Genomic DNA, 21,880 nt, shown 5'->3' with positions numbered 1-21,880 from the left:
ACACCAGAAACCCTTGATTACTTTATAGGACCATAATAGATAGTCGGTTGTTTTTTTATTTTACGAATAGAAAGGTACATAAATATGTTTGTGATGCGATAGCACCACTACAGTTACGGTTTCTTTACACTTTCCAAAGAAACTTCAGCTAGATCTCCTAGAACCTACACGTGATCACTCCTGAGAAATTTTATGAACATGTTTCAACGTCTTCATTGTTTAAAATATGTTGTTACGTCATTGTTTAGTTATTATGTCTACATCTTGAAGTAACATGATATGCACGGCATTCCACAAACCATTCCAAATGCAGGTCTGGCATGTTTGCTTACTGTTAAGTCAAACTGTATGTAATGAAACTGGTGAGAGGCTTACTGTAGCAACTCTAAGACCCTATAACATGTATTCTAAACATGTGCACATTCATCCAAAGAATATACATTCGGTAAACGCTAACGATTCTGTCAAAACTATATAGATTTCCCCTACCGAAGAAAGCTGAAAGTACAAACATACCATAACATAGAAGAATTATAATTTACAGCAGTGAATTGATCTTCACAGAAACGAATATATACCTTCCTATGGTACCCGCACAACATGCACGAACATTCCACTAAGCAAATAAGGAAAGGATATACACTCAGGCTGGACAACAGAGCTTACTGTGCACTACATAACAGATTACTCAGTCACTGTCGTTCACTTTTTGTCAATTTTTCAATGGGAGTTAAGGTACAAAGGGTGGAGAGTGTAACAATTACAAACGAAAAGTACAGAAATACCTAATATACATTTATTTCAAACAAAACTCGTTGTTCCTTGCAAAACGAGTAATGTATCCTGTATAATCACCTGCACGGCTCACGTCATAACACACATGGTTCAGAGGGAGTGCAACTGTTTGTTTAGCATTACAAAAAGGTTATTATGTCTGCCCCTACATCTGATTTACTCCTTAGGACTTTCAATTACTGAGATGACAAGGTTATAGAAATATGTTTTAAAATGGCCATGCTACATTAAAGTTGGTTGTAGCGCAGCTCTATAGGGAACTTTTTAAAAAGTGTTTTTCATATAATGGCACCTTTTAGATATGTCTTCCCATCATTAACGCATCATGAAAAACCTTCACCAAGATATTGTGGTAATTACATTTCCATTTACTCTTTTGAAAAGGTTAAAACCTTCTCAGATGGGTCGTTAGTGGTGTCACCATCTCTTTCTCTTAATTACCCTGGAAGATAATATGATTGTGTTGTTAGTCTTGGGTGCTCTTCAATACCTCATGCTTTGGGTGGACAGGGAGGAATGTTATAGAAGTGGCTTTAGCCCCTCCCCGATTGACTTCACACCTATCGCATCACACAAGTAACCAGCCTATGTCAGAAGGGGTTCCACTGCAAATAAATAGATTAAGCAGATATAACAGGTTAAAGGTCAGATATTTGCATTGCCAAAGCCAATAGGCCTTGTGTATTCAAGGTCTAATGGCTTTGTCCACTTGTTTTTATTTAGTCATGTGAGAAAACAAGGCTGATTGCAGAGGCCCGCTACCTTTTTGCCCCCATTTTCCACTTTTTCCTGGTGTTTTCCTGACTCTGATGGTGCCCTGGGTACTGCTAACCAGTCCCAGGGCCTGTGCTCTGGGTAAAATGGATATGCAAATTAGGCTAATTATAATTGGCTAAGTTAACCTACCTATAAGTCCCTAGTATATGGTAGGGCATGTAGGGTTAGTGACCACAGCATAGGTAGTGCACCCATAGGTGTACTGCTGAGGTGCCCAGTGTCATTTTAAAGGCAGGCCTGCCTTGCTGGCTGCTTTTAAATTAAAGTTCTATGCAAATTCGACTTTGGAATTAAAAGTAGTTCCAAAGTCTTAAACTACCTTATTTTTACATACAAGTCACCCCTAAGGTGTGCCCTATGTGCCCCTAGGCCTGGGTGCCATGTAACTATAAGCAGGGACCTTATAAAAATAGTTTTATAAGCCCTGGTGAGGTAAAAACAGCCAAATTAGTTTTTCCCTCATTGTAGTAAATGGCCTTCATAGGCTAGAATGGGGAGACTTTATTTTAAATTTTAAAGTCTCCTTAAATGATGCATACCAAGAGTTTGGTATCAAATTAATGGTTGTAATAAATCCCACAACTTCCAGTTGTGGGATTTAATATAACTTGTTCAGTTAAAGAGTTTTAAACTTTACCTGAAAAGTTGCCAATTTCAGCCCTGCATTGTTTTTGCTGCTGTGCTCTGATTTGCCAGCCGCTAGCAGCCTGCCATTGGCATGGGCACTGCAGGGGCCCCCAGGGGCCCCACGACACCCCATACCGTCATCCTGTTCCTGGCGGCCGAAACCGCCAGGAACAGGATGGCGGTATGGGGTCGGAATCCCCATGGTGGCGCAGCAAGCTGCGCCGCCATGGAGGATTCCCCTGGGCAGCGGAAAGCCGGCGGTACACCGCCGACTTTCCGTTTCTGGCCGCGGCTGTACCGCCGCGGTCAGAATGCCCAAAGGAGCACCGCCAGCCTGTTGGCGGTGCTCCCGCGGACCACGGCCCTGGCGGTTTTTACCACCAGGGTCGTAATCACCCCCTAAGTCCGAAGTTAAAAATCTCCACCGAGTATTCCCGCATCGCGTATCCGGAGAAGGACTCCAGGAGGTCGGATTGGACTGGCAGGTTCCTCCCGCTGAAGAAAATCTTCAAAAAAGAGAGAAAGTGTGAAGGTAAACTTTTAACCGAGGCCTCCCGCGGCCTGTAGCCGAGCAGGGCTCCATCGCGGTCGGCCTTAAACTTTGACTTTGCCCCGGTCGAGGTGCAACCAGATGACCCGATTGGCGCTTTTTGTTTCTAGGCGCTAAAAAAAAAAAAAAAACTTAAAAAATTCATATCTCCGGTTCCCCTTATCCGATTTTATTCGTTTTGGTGTCATTTTAAAGATAAAAATATAATCTATTTTTTATAAATTGGTTTTGGATTTTTAAACTGTTTCCTGTGTTTTATTTAATTACTGTTTTGTGATATTTGAATGCTTTGCACTCTGTCTCCTAAGTTAAGCCTTGACGCTCGTTGCCAAGCTACCAAGGGTTGAGCTAGGGTTAATTTACTGAGACCTAACTGGACCTTAGTGGAGGTTGGTGGCCTATTGCTAAGTGTAGGTACCTACCTGCCCTTACCAATAACCCATGTTCCAACAGTCATGTTGTGTACAATAGCACTGTCGGTGTGCACCATGGATAATAGTGGGAAAAAAAGAGATGTGACGCGATCAATGCTTGCCACATCATGTCATTTAAAAATAAAATAATCAGTTGGCTCTCTTACTACAGATAATCTGAAAATATGCTTCTGGGTATCTAAATTGAGGGCCTCATTTACAAGCCCTTGGTGCCGCCGCAGCGTCATTTGTTTTTACGCAGTGGTAGTACTAGCAGTGCAGTATATTGTTTTGTATTTAAAAACTGATGCATTGGGGCCAATGCGTCAATTTGTAAAGCCCTGCATCACATTATACCTGTGGCAGGTATAATGTATGTACAGTAGGTGTTTCCAGGGAAAAAGCCATGGAGAATGACGCAGTGAAATTTACAACTTTTCACTGCGTCAGTATATGACTTCGCTGAGTCAAAATTTTACCACCTGGTCAGACCAGGCATAAAATTAAAGCAGGGCTTTTTCCAATGGGACTCGCCTTGCACTGCTGGACTTGCGTCAGTTGAAAAACGCAACTCCAGCAATGTGTCAGTTTAACACCAACAGATACATCAGAATTTCTGACACATCTGTGAAAACGTGCACCATGGAGCTCTGTATTTTTAATACAGTGCACCCATGGGGTCGTTAAGGGATGTGCAGCAGGCGCAGGAAATCTGACACATCGATGACCATGCGTCAGTTTCTTGTAAATGAGGTCCTGAGAGCAGATATTAGGCAGGACATTGTCCAGATTGAGATGAAAATGAACATGCCAAACACAAAATTTGAAACTTGAATCTGCAAAGAGCCAACTGCAGACATTCATGGAGGCATGTTCTACAACCACTATATATATATATGCCAACTAAAACCTAAAATAATATCCTACTGGCAAAGTATGATGATATGAAAATAAATCAGAAAGAGACAACGTTTGAATCCATAAGAGAAAAGAGACTACAGAGGGAGAGAACATAGATTGTGTGATGCAATTACTCCAAAATATTATGTAAGAGCCACAACATTTTCAGATATGCACCGAGTAGGTAGAATGAAGAACCTGTAAGTGGCGGAAAAACAAGAAATCTTCTGGTCAAAATGTCCAGTTTCCCAATCAGACAGGATTGTGAATTAGATGTTGACTAGTAAACAAACATTTGCAATGCAATAGGTCTAGCATTTGCAAGAGTTAGAGTTATAGGTTTTGTAAATGCATAATCGGACTTTGTTTGCCTTATACATTTGTTAACACTGCCTCATAATTTGGTCCTTTCCTGTCACAGAATTCCACTGAGCAAGCAGCAATGCACGACCATGCGTGACAAAAGTGAACTTTTAATGAGAAACAGTGAAACAAGCATTGTCAACACAGCTCTATACAATGATGAAGAAAATGAAAGTGCTTGGCTATAATTAAACAAGTTTTGTGCTGTCACTTTGCAAGCTTTGTGTGAACAGGATGCACTGTCCTCTCCATAATTGTGACGTGAGGTAACTAAGAAACAATGTGAGGTAACTGGTAGCCATGTAATGCGCTCCAATAGTGTCGAGTGAATTTGCGCTGTGTACGTCTTGAAAGGGCCATGAGACGCAAAGGATAAACAATATGATGTAACTAATAGTCATACAAAGCCCTCAAATACTGCCCATTGACTGTGTAAAATTCGAAAGCGCCATGGATGCCCTAAGCGCGAAGGAAATACAAAACAAACAATGAGAAGTAACTGGTAGTTATGCAAATTGCTCCAATGCTGCCCATTGGGCTGTGTGAAACTTGAAAGCTCCATGGCTGTCATGAGCGCAAAGGAAAAACAAAACAAACAATGAGAAGTAACTGGTAATCAGGCAATTGCTCCAATACTCCTGATCGGGTTCCCGCTGTATAAAACTTGAAAGCGCCATGGAGTGAGAAGAGAAAACAAAATAAACAATATACAATGGGAAGTAACTGATAGTCATGCAAAGCACTCCAATACTGCCCATTGCGCTGCGTAAAACTTGAAAGTGCCATGGCCACCGTGAGCACGAAGGAAAGATAAATCAAAGAATGAGAAGTAACTCGTAGGCATGCAAATCGCTCCAATACTGACCATTACGCTGTGTAAAACTTGAAGGCGCCATGGCTGCCATGAGCATGAAGGAAAAAGCAAACAAACAATAAGAAGTAACTGGTAGTCATGCAAATTGCTTCAATCCTTCTGTTCGAGGTCCCGCTGTGTAAAACTTGAAAGCGCCCTCAAGTGCAAAGAGGAAACAAAATAAACTATGTACAATGTGAAGTAACTGGTAGTCATGCACAGCGCTCCAATACTGCCCTTTGCGCTGTGTAAAACTTTAAAGTGCCGTGGCTGCCATGAGCATGAAGGAAAAACAAAACAAACAATAAGAGGTAACTGGTAGTCATGTAAATCACTCCAATACTGGTGATCGAGTTCCCGCTGTATAAAACTTGAAAGCGCCATGAAGCGCGAAAGGGAAACAAAATAAACAATACACAATGATAGACTGTGAAACTACATTACTTAGCATGCCTCACTGTTAATCTGCATTAATATGCAGAACAGTAAAACTACTTCCAAGCACATCAGTGAAGCACAGAACAAAACCTTCTCGAAATGAACATAACACGAAGAGTAAACAAACCTATATAGAAAGGATTTGAAAAACCCTTCTTGAAATGAACGTAATGCCATGAGTAAAGAAATGCTAAACCTGAAACAAATGTGCCATGATGTTTTTTTTTTAAAACGCATAATTTGCAGAGTGAGGTTAACATGCAGTCCCCCCAATGTAAATAAATACCCGAGAGAGCGGAATGCGTTTAACTGGACACATGCAGAGACCTGTGTATTGCAAGCAGCTAGTGTCAATCGGTCCATCCCAGATGGACAAACGCAATCCAGCTAATCAGTGAACAAACACGGAATGCACAGAAGTGCTCAAAAGTGTATGAGGTTCACTATTGTAGCTAAAGCCTAAATGCTCGGTTACTGTGACCCAAATTACCTGAATAAAAAGACACCAGCGCATCCCCATGCGTCAACGCGTCAATGCCAAATGTGGAAATGCTGTGGTAACATATACTGGTGATTTATACATGTGATATGTGCCCTGAGGTACTCGAGAAAAGAGAGTGAAAAGAGCCAACTCTGGCGGACAGACAGGTGAAAAACAGAAACAGAAGAACACAAGCATTTACATTGTGAAGTAACTGGTAGTCATACTAAGCGGTCAAATGCTGCCAATTGAGTAATGTAGGACTTGAAAGCGCCACGGAGCGCGAAGGGGAGAGACAAAACAGAACCTCGACCTACTTTTTTTTTAAAAAGTAGTCCAGAAACCATGCGTAAAACATGGATGCTGCATATGTTAACAGTAGTTGGCTGGTGCTCTTGAGGAGGGCTAAACACCGGAAAAGGCATGACGTATGCATGCCTCTGACAAATGAAATAAAGGGAATTTCAAAAGGCAAGCCCACGAACAAAGGAAAGTAATGGGAGTGAGATGAGCATGTTTAAAACCCACAGAATAGATGACAACAGGTCGTAATCACTTGCGCTCAACCTAAAAATCACAAATCACGATAGTGACAGCAAGGTGCTGCTATTTCAGAATCTTGCAGGAGGCACAGAACAAAGCACTGACAAAGCTAATAGGTCTCACCTTTGTTAGCTGGTCTTTTGACTTCAAAGAAGAAGGACAATGTGCTTTCAATGAGCCGATGCTCCCTGGTACGGATTACCTGCACTTCTTTAATTTGAGGGGGAGTATCTGCACTTTTAAGCATAAATTCAATACTTTTAATTGCAGGGTACTCTGGTATAAACTACCTTCACTTTTATATTTCCATTTCTAGAACTGGTTGCACGATCTTAGAATGCCAGAACATTTTTTAACTTCTTTCCAGTTTTCATAAATATGAAAAATAAAGGGGCAAGTAGCATGTAACTAATGGAGACTGGAAGGAACATTGAAAAAATATTCTGATAGTAAAAGCAAATAACTATGTACATGTTAGACCTGTCAGCCATGGAGTGGTCTTCCCCCAAACAAATTGCCTTACTCCACCATTTTTTTCTGATCTCGTTTTTGCTAGCCTTAGGACTCTGTGTATTTTACTACTACTAATCAGTGCTAAAGTGTGCTTACTTAGTGATTAAAACATGGTAACATTGGTTTAACCTCAACTGGCCTGTGGATTAAATGCTACCAGTGGTCCTGCAGCACTGATTGTGAGACCCACTTAAGCAGTCCTTTGACCATGTATTAGGCCAGACATTGACGCCTGTGTGTGTAATTTTGAACTGCTCTGTTGACCTGGCGAAATAAATATTCTGCCAGCCCCAAAGCGTCTTTTTCAATACATATGTCATACCAAGGGTAGGCCCTAAACAGGGCTGTGTGCAATGTATTTAAAAAGTAGGACATTTACTTTTAAGTTTTACGTGTCCTGATAGTGAAAAACTCTTAAATTCATACTTCACTGTTATAAGGCCTACCTCTCCCATCGACTAGTATTAGGGTTACCAAATTACATTTAATAAGGATAACTTCCAAATGGGACCAAGTAAACCGTTGATGTTTGGTGTCTTTGGAAGTGCAATGAGAAACCCTCTTTTATGGTAACACTGGATTTTCAATTACAATTTTAAAAGTTGACATTTTCTTGCCTATCCATTTAGTTCTTGCTGCCTGTCTCTGGGTCACATGACTGGGTGTAGTTGGCAGGTGCTCTTTGTATATTCCTCCTAGATAGCCACCCACAAGAAAGAGTTTAGGTGTGCCTGGATGGGCCCTCACTGGCAAGATGGGAAAGTGGAATTACGCACGGACCACTTACACCTGAATAGGCTGTATACTGCCTTCTCACAAAGGTTTGACTACCCCCTGGAATTAGTTTGGATCAGGTGGGGGGCAGGAAACCTGAGTACTTCTAAGGGAACCCTGTAGAAGATCCCTCCACTTTAAAGAAGGCAGCAGGTATAAATATTGGACCTCAGACACCAAATGTGCAGTACACTTGTTGACCTGTAGAAGACTCTGGGAGGGAGCATGGCTGCTGTGTTGTTGAAAGGAATGCCACACTGCTGGACTGCTGCCCTAGAGGTCTACTGCCTACCGTGCTGACATACTACCTGCTGACCTCTGCCTGAGTGAAAACGACTGGAGCTGCAACTTGTACCCAGGACCACCAAAGTAAATCCAAGAACTAGCCTCTAGTAGGCCGCACTTGCACTTTGCAACAGTGTGACCGACCCCATGTATTGGTGCCATCCCTGTCCTGGACCTTTGGAAGTGGGCCTGAAGGTGTTCTGTCAGCCCATCTGTGGATCCATGTGGATCCAGCAGAACTCAACTTTTCTGCTGCTGCCTGGTGCAACCACCAGCAAAACCGACTCATCGTCTCTGCTATGTGGACTTTCTGGTTGCAAGGACCTCAGTATGACACATCCTTGTTGCAGGCACTCGCATTGCAAACCCCTTGCCAATACCATCCTTGACAATGATGCAGGACTCTGGATCGCAAGCCCCGCAGCTTCTTCAGAACCAACCGGTGTGTGACGCATCCTCGATGCAGGACTATGCACTGCAATCACTTTTGTCTGTGGCCGCCTCGACAATGACACAGGACCTCACATCTCAGCCTTGCAGCTCCCCGGAACTGACGCTGTGTAATGCATGTCTTACAGGGCCGCACATCACCTGGATTGCGTGACACACCGTTGACGTGTGACCTCACAATGCTGTGCAGCCAGGACCTGAGGAACTTTTGTTCAGCAGGCCAAATTGGATCCTCGTAGTCGCCCCATGCTTTATCGCAGTCTGCCTTAACTTGTGACTTTTTCCTGGTCTGCCACTATCCATAGTTGGTGCTTTGTGGTTTTTGGAACTATTGTCACAAAAAACTTTAAACTTTCTCTATTTCTCGTGATTGGATTTTTGTAGTTTTAGTCTTGTTTTAGTTACTAAAAATTACTGTATGTTTCTAATTTGCCATGGAGCTCTTCTTGTGTGGTGTTTTCACATTATTACTGTTTGAAGCGTTGTACAAATACTTTACACATTGCCCCTGAGTTAAAGCTTAACTGCTCTGTGCCAAAGTACCTTATGGTTTTGCACAGGCTAATTTAGCTTTTTCTTGTGACTTCATCTTGACAAAGATTGTAGTTGCTGCTTGAATAGGGTTTCACACCCTCAACAAGTAGCCCTGTTTATTTCAGTACAGCAATAGCTTCACTATAAGAGCACCCTGAAGAATACTGCACTTTACTAACAGTACACGCACAGCCGGGATGAGCAATGCCTGGGATGCAACCAGGAGCAAGTGCAACATTCTGCCTGTAACTTATTAATAATTATTTTAACAATATGAATAGCATTTCATATTGTTCATTTCACCACTTCTAAGCACTTCAACGAACAGTAGTTATTACCCAGTCAGATGGCACTCACTGTATTAACAGTGGGAAAATGACAGCTGAGCTAGCCCCGATCCCTTGCTGCTGAAATACAGCCTCTCCAGAACCTACCTATACATTAATTTTGAATGCCCACCTGAAAAGAGATCTGTTTAATTCCTGTTACAAACCACAAAAATTCTCAAAGTGCGATCTGATTCAATTCTCATCTGTTACCAAAACCCTTTCTGACATAAAACCCACCTTCATTAGGTAAAGGAGGTCACCGACATTTATGAACAGGCATCGTCGGTCTCATTTTGTCCACTGTCCTATCCAGAGAAAGTAATTTCTGCGCTTCTTTGGAAATAAGCAATAACTTTATATGTGTAAGAGAGAGAGAGAAAGAGAGAGAGAGAGAGAGAGAGAGAGAGAGAGAGAGAGAGAAAGTGTGTGTGTGTCTGTTTCCTGGAAAGGTTGCCTTGAGCTACCTGAGACTTTACCATGACTCTTTATATAATCCACTTATACGGAACAGACCTTGACTGATGCTACAGCTACAGTAGAAGTTATTCTGTTGCAGGGGTTCATGTTTGTAACAACCACATAATTGTTAAAACAAATTAGCAAATTAGAACTGGCGGCACTGATGTATAGTGTAAAAGGTCTTTGCAGCAGGCATAGGGTTCACAAAATGTAAAGAAAATGCCTTGGTGCAGTGGAAAAGAAAACACGTTTCCGATGATGGAGAAGTATCTTTTCCACCTACTTAAAAAAAGGGCTATGGAGGGTGCAGCACTCAAGGGGAGTTGGAAGGTTGAAAAATAGTACCTCAATCACATCCGGAGCAGTGGATGGGCATTGATTAACTTGAATCAATCTGGGCTTGGTCCATGCCCCACAGACACTATAAGTGCCATTTGACCTGCAGTGGCCGATTAAGGAGGCTGCAAAGAAGAGGGACACTGAAGCAAACAAATGGTAAGTATTGGGCCTGTGCTCCATGACTTTTTAGTAAGCAATAGTGTCTCATAAGTAGGAGCGCATGTGAAAGTGCATGCTCTCATAGGTCGACCTCAAAACAAGATGTTTCTACACCAATGAATAGTGCTATAGTGGCAGAACTGGGCCAGGATCTCCTGGTTTGCTAACTGTAACCTACCTAGTGTTTAAAGATTTTTGACAAAACTTGGAGAGTTGAGTATTTTCAATAAATTGCAAACTTAAGTTTTAAAATGTGTGCTTCACTGTGGGTGAGAAATATCTTTCAGTCAAAACCAATATTGTCTGCACAGAAGTGGACCCTTTTCCTACAAATTCATTGCATTAGTACTTTCTGTTTGAAAAACAAATATTAAACATATGAGACATTGATTGCAAAGAACATATGCAATATCTGTTTGAAAAAAGTAAGTTTTCAGGTATTCACTCACCAATGAGTTGATCACATTACGTAGTGTGGTGTTCAGAACATTAAGCAGCGAGGTAAGTATGTTAAGCAGAGCTCGGATCACACTCAAAAGTCCACCTGAAGTTTCCCTAAAATAAAATAAATGTTACATAGATCCTGACACTGATAATCATTGGGATGCAGGTAAACAGTTGCTTCATGATTTTGTTACTTCTGATGTTTTGGCATTTATTATGTTTTACAATTAAGTTTGATACATTAGCTGTGGTACAGTCATCGTTTAGCACAGAGGGGCTACACTGTGGCACTCTTGAATGATAAGAAACAAAGCAATTTATTTGCATACTTTCAGAATACGCCACATTTGTTCGTCCTGTCCCGTAATTAGTTTTAGTACAGTCTGGTAACAATACAATAACATCTAGAACCCATCTGCATAAACTAATTACATAATTGGGATCATTATTAAAAATCAATTAGAGCTGCGTGGTCTGTGCACCAACTGTCATAAAGCAATTTTTTGCTTCACAAATTGGCAAAGAGGCCTGGCCCTGGGAACAGTGTTGTTAGATTTTTAGAACACTCCCCAGCCCAAAACCAACCAAAAAGTAGCCCGAATATAGCACAATATTGCTTCTTTAAGAAAGGAGTGGCAAGGACACTGTGAAGCTGGCAGTAAATGGAGATTTGTAGCTAGACCATCTTAAAGAAGTAGTGAGCACAGAATGTCTGCTTTTGCTAACTGCTTACTTTCTCTCTGAGTCCTTGCAGGGAGGACAGTACCCTGAAGTGTTGCAAGGTGCCATGATCCAAGCAAGGGAAATTGCCCCTTTTTACGCTATTCGGTTAGTACAATAGAGCAAATATGAAGGATAAATGGGATCCTCAGGGTTTTGGCCCCCTGTGCCAGTACACCTGTTGCACCAATGGTAGTACCTCCACCACTTTCTCTTCTGTATGGCACTTAGTCGAATTCAGGTGACCAACAGCCTTTTGCTCGTTCCAGCAAATTAAGCTTCACCTTCAGTTTTAAGGCTTGCAAAAAGCGTGAAGTAACAGTAACATTTGGCTGAGTTGGAGGCCCTGTTATAGCCCAGGGTTTGGGGGTCTTAAGGATAAGAAATGTCTGCCTCTCAATATTTTCAGATAGCTTGGAGAAAGACTCATGATAAATAACATATATATATATATATATATATATATATATATATATATATATATATATATATATATAAATCACAAAACGTATTCACTGCACTCCACGAGGTATCAATAGTGCATATTTAATCCAAATAACAACCACCAACGCGTTTCAACTCCCTCAGGAGTCTTGTTCACAGTAAGTGAGTCCCTTTTCCCTTTTGCTATTTATACCCCCAAGTGATGCAAACTAAACAGTGCATTATGGTCCATGTAGTTCCCAATTAAATAAAAGTAAATTTTTTCTAAGTTTTATATTCTCCTCAAAAATAAAAATATACTAAAAATATTCAGTTATAATAAATGATGCTCTTTCTGTATGCTCTCTTCTATAATATTTCTCCTTCCACATTCATATTTGTATTGGCTACTGATTAGTTCCCCATTAAATTTCTCCACTATGATTATCTAAGCTAGACATGTATATTAATGTCAACCTTTCAACATCTCCCATATGTATATATTTAAATGGTTGATATTACACTGCTGTTATTGTGTTATCTTAATCGTGACATTCTTATAGATCTACAGTGATCTGTTGACTATATTCATAATTATATTCAAAGCAATAGATATCTTTTTGAGTAATTCCATTATCCATATATATTAGTGAATATCAGTCCTCTCTCACTTCATGTCTGTCATTTGTTTACAATGCATATGGTAGTTCAATAATTCTTAGTGATTGGGAGTCAGTAGCCATATTGCATCATTGTTGCCATATATTCCTCCTCATTACTTAATCATAGATGTACATGCAGTTCCTTGTCCATGTTCAACCCATAAGGCATCTTTGTGCGGAGCTGAATAATAAATTTGCTCTCCATTTGTCTCAACTTTTTCACTCTATCTCCTCCTCTCTCACTCCTTTTCATTTGCGCTATGCCCATGAATCGTAGCGATCTCCAATCGTTGGTATGTGATTTTGAGAAATGTTTTGCCATTGCATAACTCATATCTTGATTAGTAATGGCTCTGGTATGTTCCAAGATCCTTTTCTTCAATGGACAGATTGTACTCCCAATGTATCTCAAACCACATTCATATTCAAGCATGTAAACTACATATTGGCTCTCACAAGTGATTCTTTGTAGAATATGTGTGATTTTACCACTATGATCCATATAGGTTTTGCTGTTTCTTGCAATTTGACATACTTTGCATTTATTACACTTATAAAAGCCAGTCTTCTCATTCTTTAACCAACTCCTCATAATTGGTGCTTCATAGTGACTTTTTACCAATATATCTTTCAATGAGCGTGACTTCCTATATGATATTTGTGGTTTTCCACCTATCTTTGTTGCCAAATCACAGTCACTTCTCAGTATCTTCCAATGTTTTCTGAATACTGATTCTATATCCTTGCTTTCTTTGCTATAAGTGAGAATAAGACGCGGGCACATGTCTTCCCTATCATTTCCTCTTTTTTGCCTCCTTATCTGTCAGTGTTTCCTGTCGAGAAATTCTCTTAGCCCTTTTCTCACTTGACTCAATATTTGTTCTTAGATATCCACGACGCATAAAACGTTTCCGTACCATGCTCAATTGAGTCTCCATTTCTCCATTTCTTCATCATTGGAGAAGTTCTGTCTCATTCGTAAGAATTCCCCAAATGGAATGCTTTTTATCAATGGTTTTGGATGGAAACTGCTCCCATGTAGAACACTGTTGGTGGAGGTCACTTTTCTGAATACAGTGGTATTGATTTGCTCATTGTCTACATATACTCTAATGTCCAAAAAGTCTATTTGTTTGTCACTGATATTGTAGGTGAAGCTCAATCCACATTCATTCTCATTAAAAATTGCAAAGTATGATGCAAATTCCTCCTTGGTACCATTCCAAATCAAGAATAAATCATCTATGTAGCGAAGCCATAGTACTACCTTGTCCTAATGTTCATTGGGACAAACAAAACATCAAAAGGCATGGGCCGAGGACACAATATGGGCAGAGGCCAGCCAAGAAACATACAATCAGATACAGGAAGATTAGAAGAGGCAAAAGAAAGAAAGAACTATCCTCTTCGCAACAAACAAATGAAACAATAGAGGATGTTGAAAAAATTGAAGAGGAAAAATTAGTGATTAATCTTTCTAATCACATACTAACGAAGGAAGAGGAAGGTGTACTAAACAAAGGACTGTCATTCTGCCCTGAACACCATATGGACAAGGTTGAAACTAAAATAGACACTTATAAATTTGTTAGGAAAATCAAACTAGCCAAGCACTTTTGCAAATATCAACAAAGGTCCAGAGATACAGAAAATGTCCAGAATGAGGAAGGTCTAATAATTGATCAAATAGAAGATATAAAAGTATGTTATGAGCTAATGAATAATTTGGAAAATGAGGAAATGACCTCAAGTCAAATATTGGAAACTATGGGAATTTCAACAAACACTCATGAATACAGTCACTTCAAACCAGTCTCTAAGTTCTGTCCAGTTTTAACTCCAGGAAATAAAGTGGATTTATTTTATGAAATGGTCATCAATGATTTAGAGAAACTAGAATATGTCAAACCTTCCAAAAATGGTGAAAATCTAACTGTCAATGAACGGATAGCTTTACAACAATTGGCGGACAATCAAAATATTATCATAAAACCCGCAGACAAGGGAGGAAATATTGTGATTCTTAATCGTAATGACTATCTCATAGAAGCAATGAGACAAATAAATGACAAAGAGACTTATGAAAAACTGAGAAGTGATCCCACTAGGCATATACAGGAACTAATTACAAAGAAATTGGAAAAATGGCGTGCTGAATGTTTGATTAATGAGGAAGAATTCAAATTCTTAAATCCAAGTCATCCAACATTATCTACTATCTACTTTCTTCCAAATATTCACCAAACATTAAAAAATCCTCCTGCAAGACCTATCATTTCTGGTTGTGGATCATTATTTGAAAACATATCGAGATATGTGGACTATTATATTGCCCCATTGGTTTCCTCTCTAACTCTTATATCAAAGACACTGGAGACTTCTTGCGAATAATAGATGATATTCAATGGCAATCGAACTATAAGCTAGTGACAATGGATGCAGTGTCACTATATACATCTATTAGACATGAAGTAGGACTAAATGCACTAAAATTATTTTTACGACAAAGAACAATTGAAGAAAAAAGCCACTCTGAAATGTTAGTGGAGATGGTGGAACTATGTTTAAATAATAACATTTTTCTATTTGATAAAAACATCTATAAGCAAGTGAGAGGAACTGCCATGGGAATTTCTCTCTCTCCAAGCTATGCCAATTTAACCTTGGGCTGGTGGGAGAGGGAAATAGCATGGCAAGATGGATACTCTGAACATTGGGACAAGGTAGTACTATGGCTTCGCTACATAGATGATTTATTCTTGATTTGGAATGGTACCAAGGAGGAATTTGCATCATACTTTGCAATTTTGAATGAGAATGAATGTGAATTGAGCTTCACCTACAATATCAGTGACAAACAAATAGACTTTTTGAACATTAGGGTATATGTAGACAATGAGCAAATCAATACCACTGTATTCAGAAAAGTGGCCTCCACCAACAGTGTTCTACATGGGAGCAGTTTCCATCCAAAACCATTGATAAAAAGCATTCCATTTGGGGAATTCTTAAGAATGAGACGGAACTGCTCCAATGATGAAGAAATGGAGACTCAATTTAGCATGGTACGGAAACGTTTTATGCATCGTGGATATCTAAGAACAAATATTGAGTCAAGTGAGAAAAGGGCTAAGAGAATTTCTCGACAGGAAACACTGACAGATAAGGGGGCACAAAGAGGAAATGATAGGGAAGACATGTGCCCGCGTCTTATTCTCACTTATAGCAAAGAAAGCAAGGATATAGAATCAGTATTCAGAAAACATTGGAAAATACTGAGAAGTGACCGTGATTTGGCAACAAAGATAGGTGGAAAACCACAAATATCATATAGGAAGTCACGCTCATTGAAAGATATATTGGTAAAAAGTCACTATGAAGCACCAATTATGAGGAATTGGTTAAAGAATGAGACAACTGGCTTTTATAAGTGTAATAAATGCAAAGTATGTCAAATTGCAAGAAACAGCAAAACCTATATGGATCATAGTGGTAAAATCACACATATTCTACAAAGAATCACTTGTGAGAGCCAATATGTAGTTTACATGCTTGAATGTGAATGTGGTTTGAGATACATTGGGTGTACAATCTGTCCATTGAAGAAAAGGATCTTGGAACATACCAGAGCCATTACTAATCAAGATATGAGTTATGCAATGGCAAAACATTTCTCAAAATCACATACCAACGATTGGAGATCGCTACGATTCATGGGCATAGCGCAAATGAAAAGGAGTGAGAGAGGAGGAGATAGAGTGAAAAAGTTGAGACAAATGGAGAGCAAATTTATTATTCAGCTCCGCACAAATATGCCTTATGGGTTGAGCATGGACAAGGAACTGCATGTACATCTATGATTAAGTAATGAGGAGGAATATATGGCAACAATGATGCAATATGGCCACTGACTCCCAATCACTAAGAATTATTGAACTACCATATGCATTGTAAACAAATGACAGACATGAAGTGAGAGAGCACTGATATTCACTAATATATATGGATAATAGAATTACTCAAAAAGATATCTATTGCTTTGAATATAATTATGAATATAGTCAACAGATCACTGTAGATCTATAAGAATGTCACGATTAAGATAACACAATAACAGCACTGTAATATCAACCATTTAAATATATACATATGGGAGATGTTGAAAGGTTGACATTAATATACATGTCTAGCTTAGATAATCATAGTGGAGAAATGAATGGGGAACTAATCAGTAGCCAATACAAATATGAATGTGGAAGGAGAAATATTATAGAAGAGAGCATACAGGAAGAGCATCATTTATTATAAATGTATATTTTTAGTATATTTTTATTTTTGAGGAGAATATAAAACTTTAAAAAAAATTACTTTTATTTTATTGGGAACTACATTAACCATAATGCACTGTTTAGTTTGCATCACTTGGGGGTATAAATAGTAAAAGGGAAAAGGGACTCACTGTGAACAAGACTCTTGAGGGAGTTGAAACGCGTTGGTGGGTGTTATTTGGATTAAATATGCACTAATGATACCTCGTGGAGTGCAGTGAATACTTTTTGTGATTTATATTTTTCGAGACTGGTCCTCTCCGTCACTGGCACCGACAGTAGAGTGCGCCGCCCAACAACTGTTAGACCACATTTGATTGAGGATATATATATCTATATATATATATATTTTTTTTTAATTACTATACGTTAATCCAACCACTGCCATGCACGGTCTTCGGCAATGCATGGCAGAGGTTGGGCCCCTACAAGCATCCAACCATGCACAGCCTTCGCCTGTGCGCAATGGAGGTTCCCTGCAAGACCTGGCCTGCAGAAAGACCCTGTGGCGAACCCCCTACCCCATGCTGTGCACAGCCCTTTGGCCATATGCAGCGGAAGTTGGCCGTGGCCTCTCTGAGTGTCAGAATAGGTGTGAGAGGGTGCTTCTTGGGGTGAGAGTGCCTGTTAGAGTGTCTGTCTGGGTATGACAGTGCGTACATCAGTGTGTTAGTGGGTGTGTCTTGTCTGTGTGGGCCTGTGAGTGGGTGCATGAGGCTATCAGTGGGTCTGTGAGTGGGTGAGATTCTGAATGGGTCTGTGAGTTGGTGCATAACTGTCTGAGGTGGTCTGTGAGTGGGTGCGTGAGGGTCTGACTGGGGCTGGCTGTGTGCATGAGGAACTGAGTGGGTGTGTGAATGGGTCTGTGAGTGGGTAAGGGTCTGAGTGCATGTGTGAGTGGGAGAAAACCATTGCAAGAGAGAGAGTAAGAGAGCGAGAGGGAGAGATAAAGAGGATTTTTTAGGTTTTGATGCATTATCTAATGAATGCAAAAAAATAATGAGATATTTCTATACAATTTAAAATAAAAAATGTTTCTGTCAAAAAAAAAGGGAAGCGAGCCCAGCTGGAAGCTCTGAGTGCTCTGTGTGAAGGTCTGTGACCTTCAAGCTGAGCTACACATTTTTTTTTTTTTTTTTTTTTTTTTAAGCTCTTGACGGATCTGCACAAAACTCTCCAAAAAAAATTGTCAGTCACTTCAGCTGCTGTCTGGAAAGTTTCCGGCTGACCTGTCTGGGAAGGGGGGGGTGTTACAGAGAAAAAAGGCAGGTCACAAAATGCTTTGGCCAAGTCCCAAGATGGCTGACAACACTTCAACGGCTTCTAATATTAAAGGGCTATCAGCCAATCAGATCTCAGCACGAGATAGGGAGGGGTCACTTCCCTATATATAAACACATTTTTTTTGCCGTTAATTTCTCCAAAAGTAGTGAATGGAATTACACCAAATCAAAACAAGCATTTGCAATGCAAGAGGTCTCGCATTTGTGAGAGTTAGAGCTATTGGCGATGTAAATGACAATGTCTTTTTCCTATGTGTTTCAGTTTGGAGTGTTGTGGATGTATGAACAGAGACAGATATAACTTTAACTGCTGCGATTACATGTGTTTGTTTATCCTACACCCGAGGCCAGGGCCGCTGCTGGTGTCCTGTAGAGAACCTTTGCTGCCTCCCTGCATTTCACAGTCGACGTAGAGATACCCCTCTTACCTCTTGCAAAAAAGGGTACCCGACATGAATCGTGCAACGCTATCTAATTTTAGTACGGACTGCCTCGGGTGTTTATCATATACTGCCTGTCTTCAATAAAGAGAAGCTATTGAAAACGCTGTAGGAAGATTTAAGTGTCACCCAAGTGCCCTGCTTGGTGAGAGGCTATGGACTCCAAAGTTCTTACCCTGTGGAATTAGCCCTTTGCCTTGTGACATGCTGCACCCCTGGTTGTGTGCCTCTCCTTCGGCTGCCTATCTTGCTGCTCCTGGTTCAACTTCTTTTAGTCTGTGCCTGCTAACACAGCTGCCTCTGTTGTTGTTATTGTCTGCACCGCAAATACTGGTGCTAGCTGCTGAAAAGTTGCATATCCAGGCTGTGACCTGATTGGCTCTTCTCAGATTCTGCCTACCCGTGATTGGAAAACAGACAAGCGCAGCAAAGCGGGTCTGGGAAATGAAATGACGCCTCTCCAGGCTGTGACCTGATTAGCTCTTCAAGGATCCGACCTACCCATGACATGCAAACAGAATAGCGCAGCAGAGCGGGTCTGGGAAGTTCATTCGCAAAAAATAGATCAGATTACCTTGCTGTTTTGTGACTAGGAGGAAAATGGGAGCATGATACATCATTATACGTCGCAAAATTAAAGATGCTTGAAAAACTAAAAATACTAAGTGGTGCTGCTCCCAAAGAGAAAAGGTTCCCTACCGAAGAGATTAACAGGACATAGCATAACTATACAGTAGTTGGGGCTGCTCCCAAAGAGAAATAGGCGGGACAAAGCAGCAGAACTGACCACTAGCAAGCAAGGATTTTTGAAGGACTCTGGAAACAACAAATGAAACTGCTTGAATTCGCTTTAACCCATATTGTAAGTATACTTAAAAGTATACAACACGTTGAACGCTATGCTCGAGCTAAAAAGATCACTTTCTGGCCCAGGATCTACCTTTCTGCCAAAGTTGGTGCAATTCCGTCCAGTAATTTCGGCGCTATCGCTGTTCAAAATCCCTATGAAAAATGAATGGGGAAAACGTGTTTTGGGACACCCCCTTTTACTTGGACCCCCTGGATGGATCACCCTGAAAATTTCCAGACAGCAGCTGACGTGACTGGCACATTTTTTTGAAAAGTTTTGTGAAGATTCGTGAAGCGGCGCCAAAGATATAGGCAAGTAAAAATGTATCTAGAAACTAGGTCCTAACCATAACTACCCCCACTAGGATATATATATATATATATATATATATATATATATATATATATATATATATATATATTTATTTATATATATATATATATATATATATATATATATATATATATATATATATAAATACATATATATATATATATATATATACATATATATGTATATATATATATATATACGTATGTGTATATATATATATATATATATATATATATATATATATGTATATAATAATATATATTCTTGTTGCAGTTTGTATAGCGCAGACTTGATGTATGCACTTTCCAAGTGGTTTGGTCGCACTTCTAATAGAGCAGCTCCAAGCTCACAACCAGTGCAGGCATATTGGTTAGAACAGACAGAAGACTGATCCTGTTAACAACAAATTTCTAATCCAATATGCTAAAAATACCTCAAAGTAATTTATAAAATAGCCCAAAATTTGGCAAACCCCACAAACCAATATTTTCCCGCACAACCGGGAAAAATGTAGATCAATTGTACATGATCTAGCCAAATCTGATCTGGCAACACTGCCTGGGAGATGACCCCTTATGAGACCTCTTGGCCTTACTCCTCCCCTCTTGACACCCAGGGCAATAAAAGGAAAAGTGATCAACCCTCTCCGCCTGTGGTGGTCCCATGTGCTCAGCTGTCATCCTAGGACGGGAGCAACACAAGAATGCTGTCCCCTTTATGTCGCTCTGCGTGCGACGTGGCCACCTGCTTTCCCCCTGCAGAGACATACTCCAGGTCTTTTCTGTCTTTCAACTCATTATTTCCACAGACAAGAAGGTGCTGTAGAGCATTTCTCACCCATTGGATTAGTCCTCTTCCGTAACAGAAAGACCAAATCAAAGAATGTGCAGCTTTTTTTCTTGGTGTTAGGTCATTGGAAAAGTCCCAGCAGGCTTCTTACTGTGCTGTACAGCTCTGCGTTTCCTATGCACATTGGCAGCTTATCAGCAAACCTGTTGTTTAATTTACCTTATCTCTGGACAATCCCAGGGCTTTACTGCATGTAGTAAGTGAAGGCACCAAGTGAGAATGACCACTGCAAGAAGGTATTGTGGGGGTTAGGCGTCCATTGGGGGGACATGGCGTCCTACTGATGGAGCGAGTCAAGAGAGTGTCTGCAGAGGCAGGGAGCAGTGTGATATGCGGGCCTTGCAAGAAGTGACAATTGTGAGGGATGAAGTGTAGCGAGTCTTAAGAAATTCTGGCTCTACTTATTATTTTCCTGCAATTATTTTTTCTCACCTTCCACATGATTCTGATCACTTAAAAGTAAGCTGTGCGGCATCGGATCTTGAAAGGTGACGAGCAAGGTCCTAGAATATCTCTTCTTGGGGCAGGGTGAGCACTGCAGAATCAGCCCAGACTAAGCTGATGACATGCAGATTCTTCCAGGAGAGCATGGATAGATGTCTGGGGGAGTTGCAGACAGTTTGGATGTAAGCGCCAGTGTTGATACCAGTATCTACCCCAAAGGAAAATGGTGAACAGTGGTCTTGGTTGAAGGAGGCAGATGGGGAGAGACCTAGCGAATCTTTGTGCTGCGGAGTCCCTTGACCATTTCATGTGTATTGAAGAGGACTTTGGGGCATATTTAAGAGCCCCTAGCTCCATTCAAATGTCACATCAGTATCATTTTTTTTTGGCATTAGAAGGCCATAAACGCTGTGCCATATTTACAAAGTGGAGCAATGCATGCATTGTGCCACTTTGTAACACTTTGAGCTACATTATGCCTGTGCCAGACATAATGGATGCAAAGGGGGCGTTCCCCTGTCA

General features: G+C 40.4%; 1 protein-coding gene across 1 annotated transcript in view; it reads right to left on the bottom strand.

Annotated features, from left to right (window-relative positions):
* Positions 1 to 21,880, bottom strand: part of LOC138247247 (uncharacterized) — a 295,171-nt gene that overhangs the window by 165,306 nt on the left and 107,985 nt on the right. The window contains exon 6 of the mRNA XM_069201977.1: positions 11,032 to 11,137. Coding sequence (XP_069058078.1) covers positions 11,032 to 11,137 — 106 coding nt within the window. The remainder of the gene's footprint in view (positions 1 to 11,031; positions 11,138 to 21,880) is intronic.

The sequence above is a fragment of the Pleurodeles waltl genome, chromosome 7, assembly GCF_031143425.1.
Source record: "Pleurodeles waltl isolate 20211129_DDA chromosome 7, aPleWal1.hap1.20221129, whole genome shotgun sequence".
Taxonomy (NCBI): domain Eukaryota; kingdom Metazoa; phylum Chordata; class Amphibia; order Caudata; family Salamandridae; genus Pleurodeles; species Pleurodeles waltl.
This window is presented reverse-complemented; position numbering and strand designations above follow the sequence as displayed.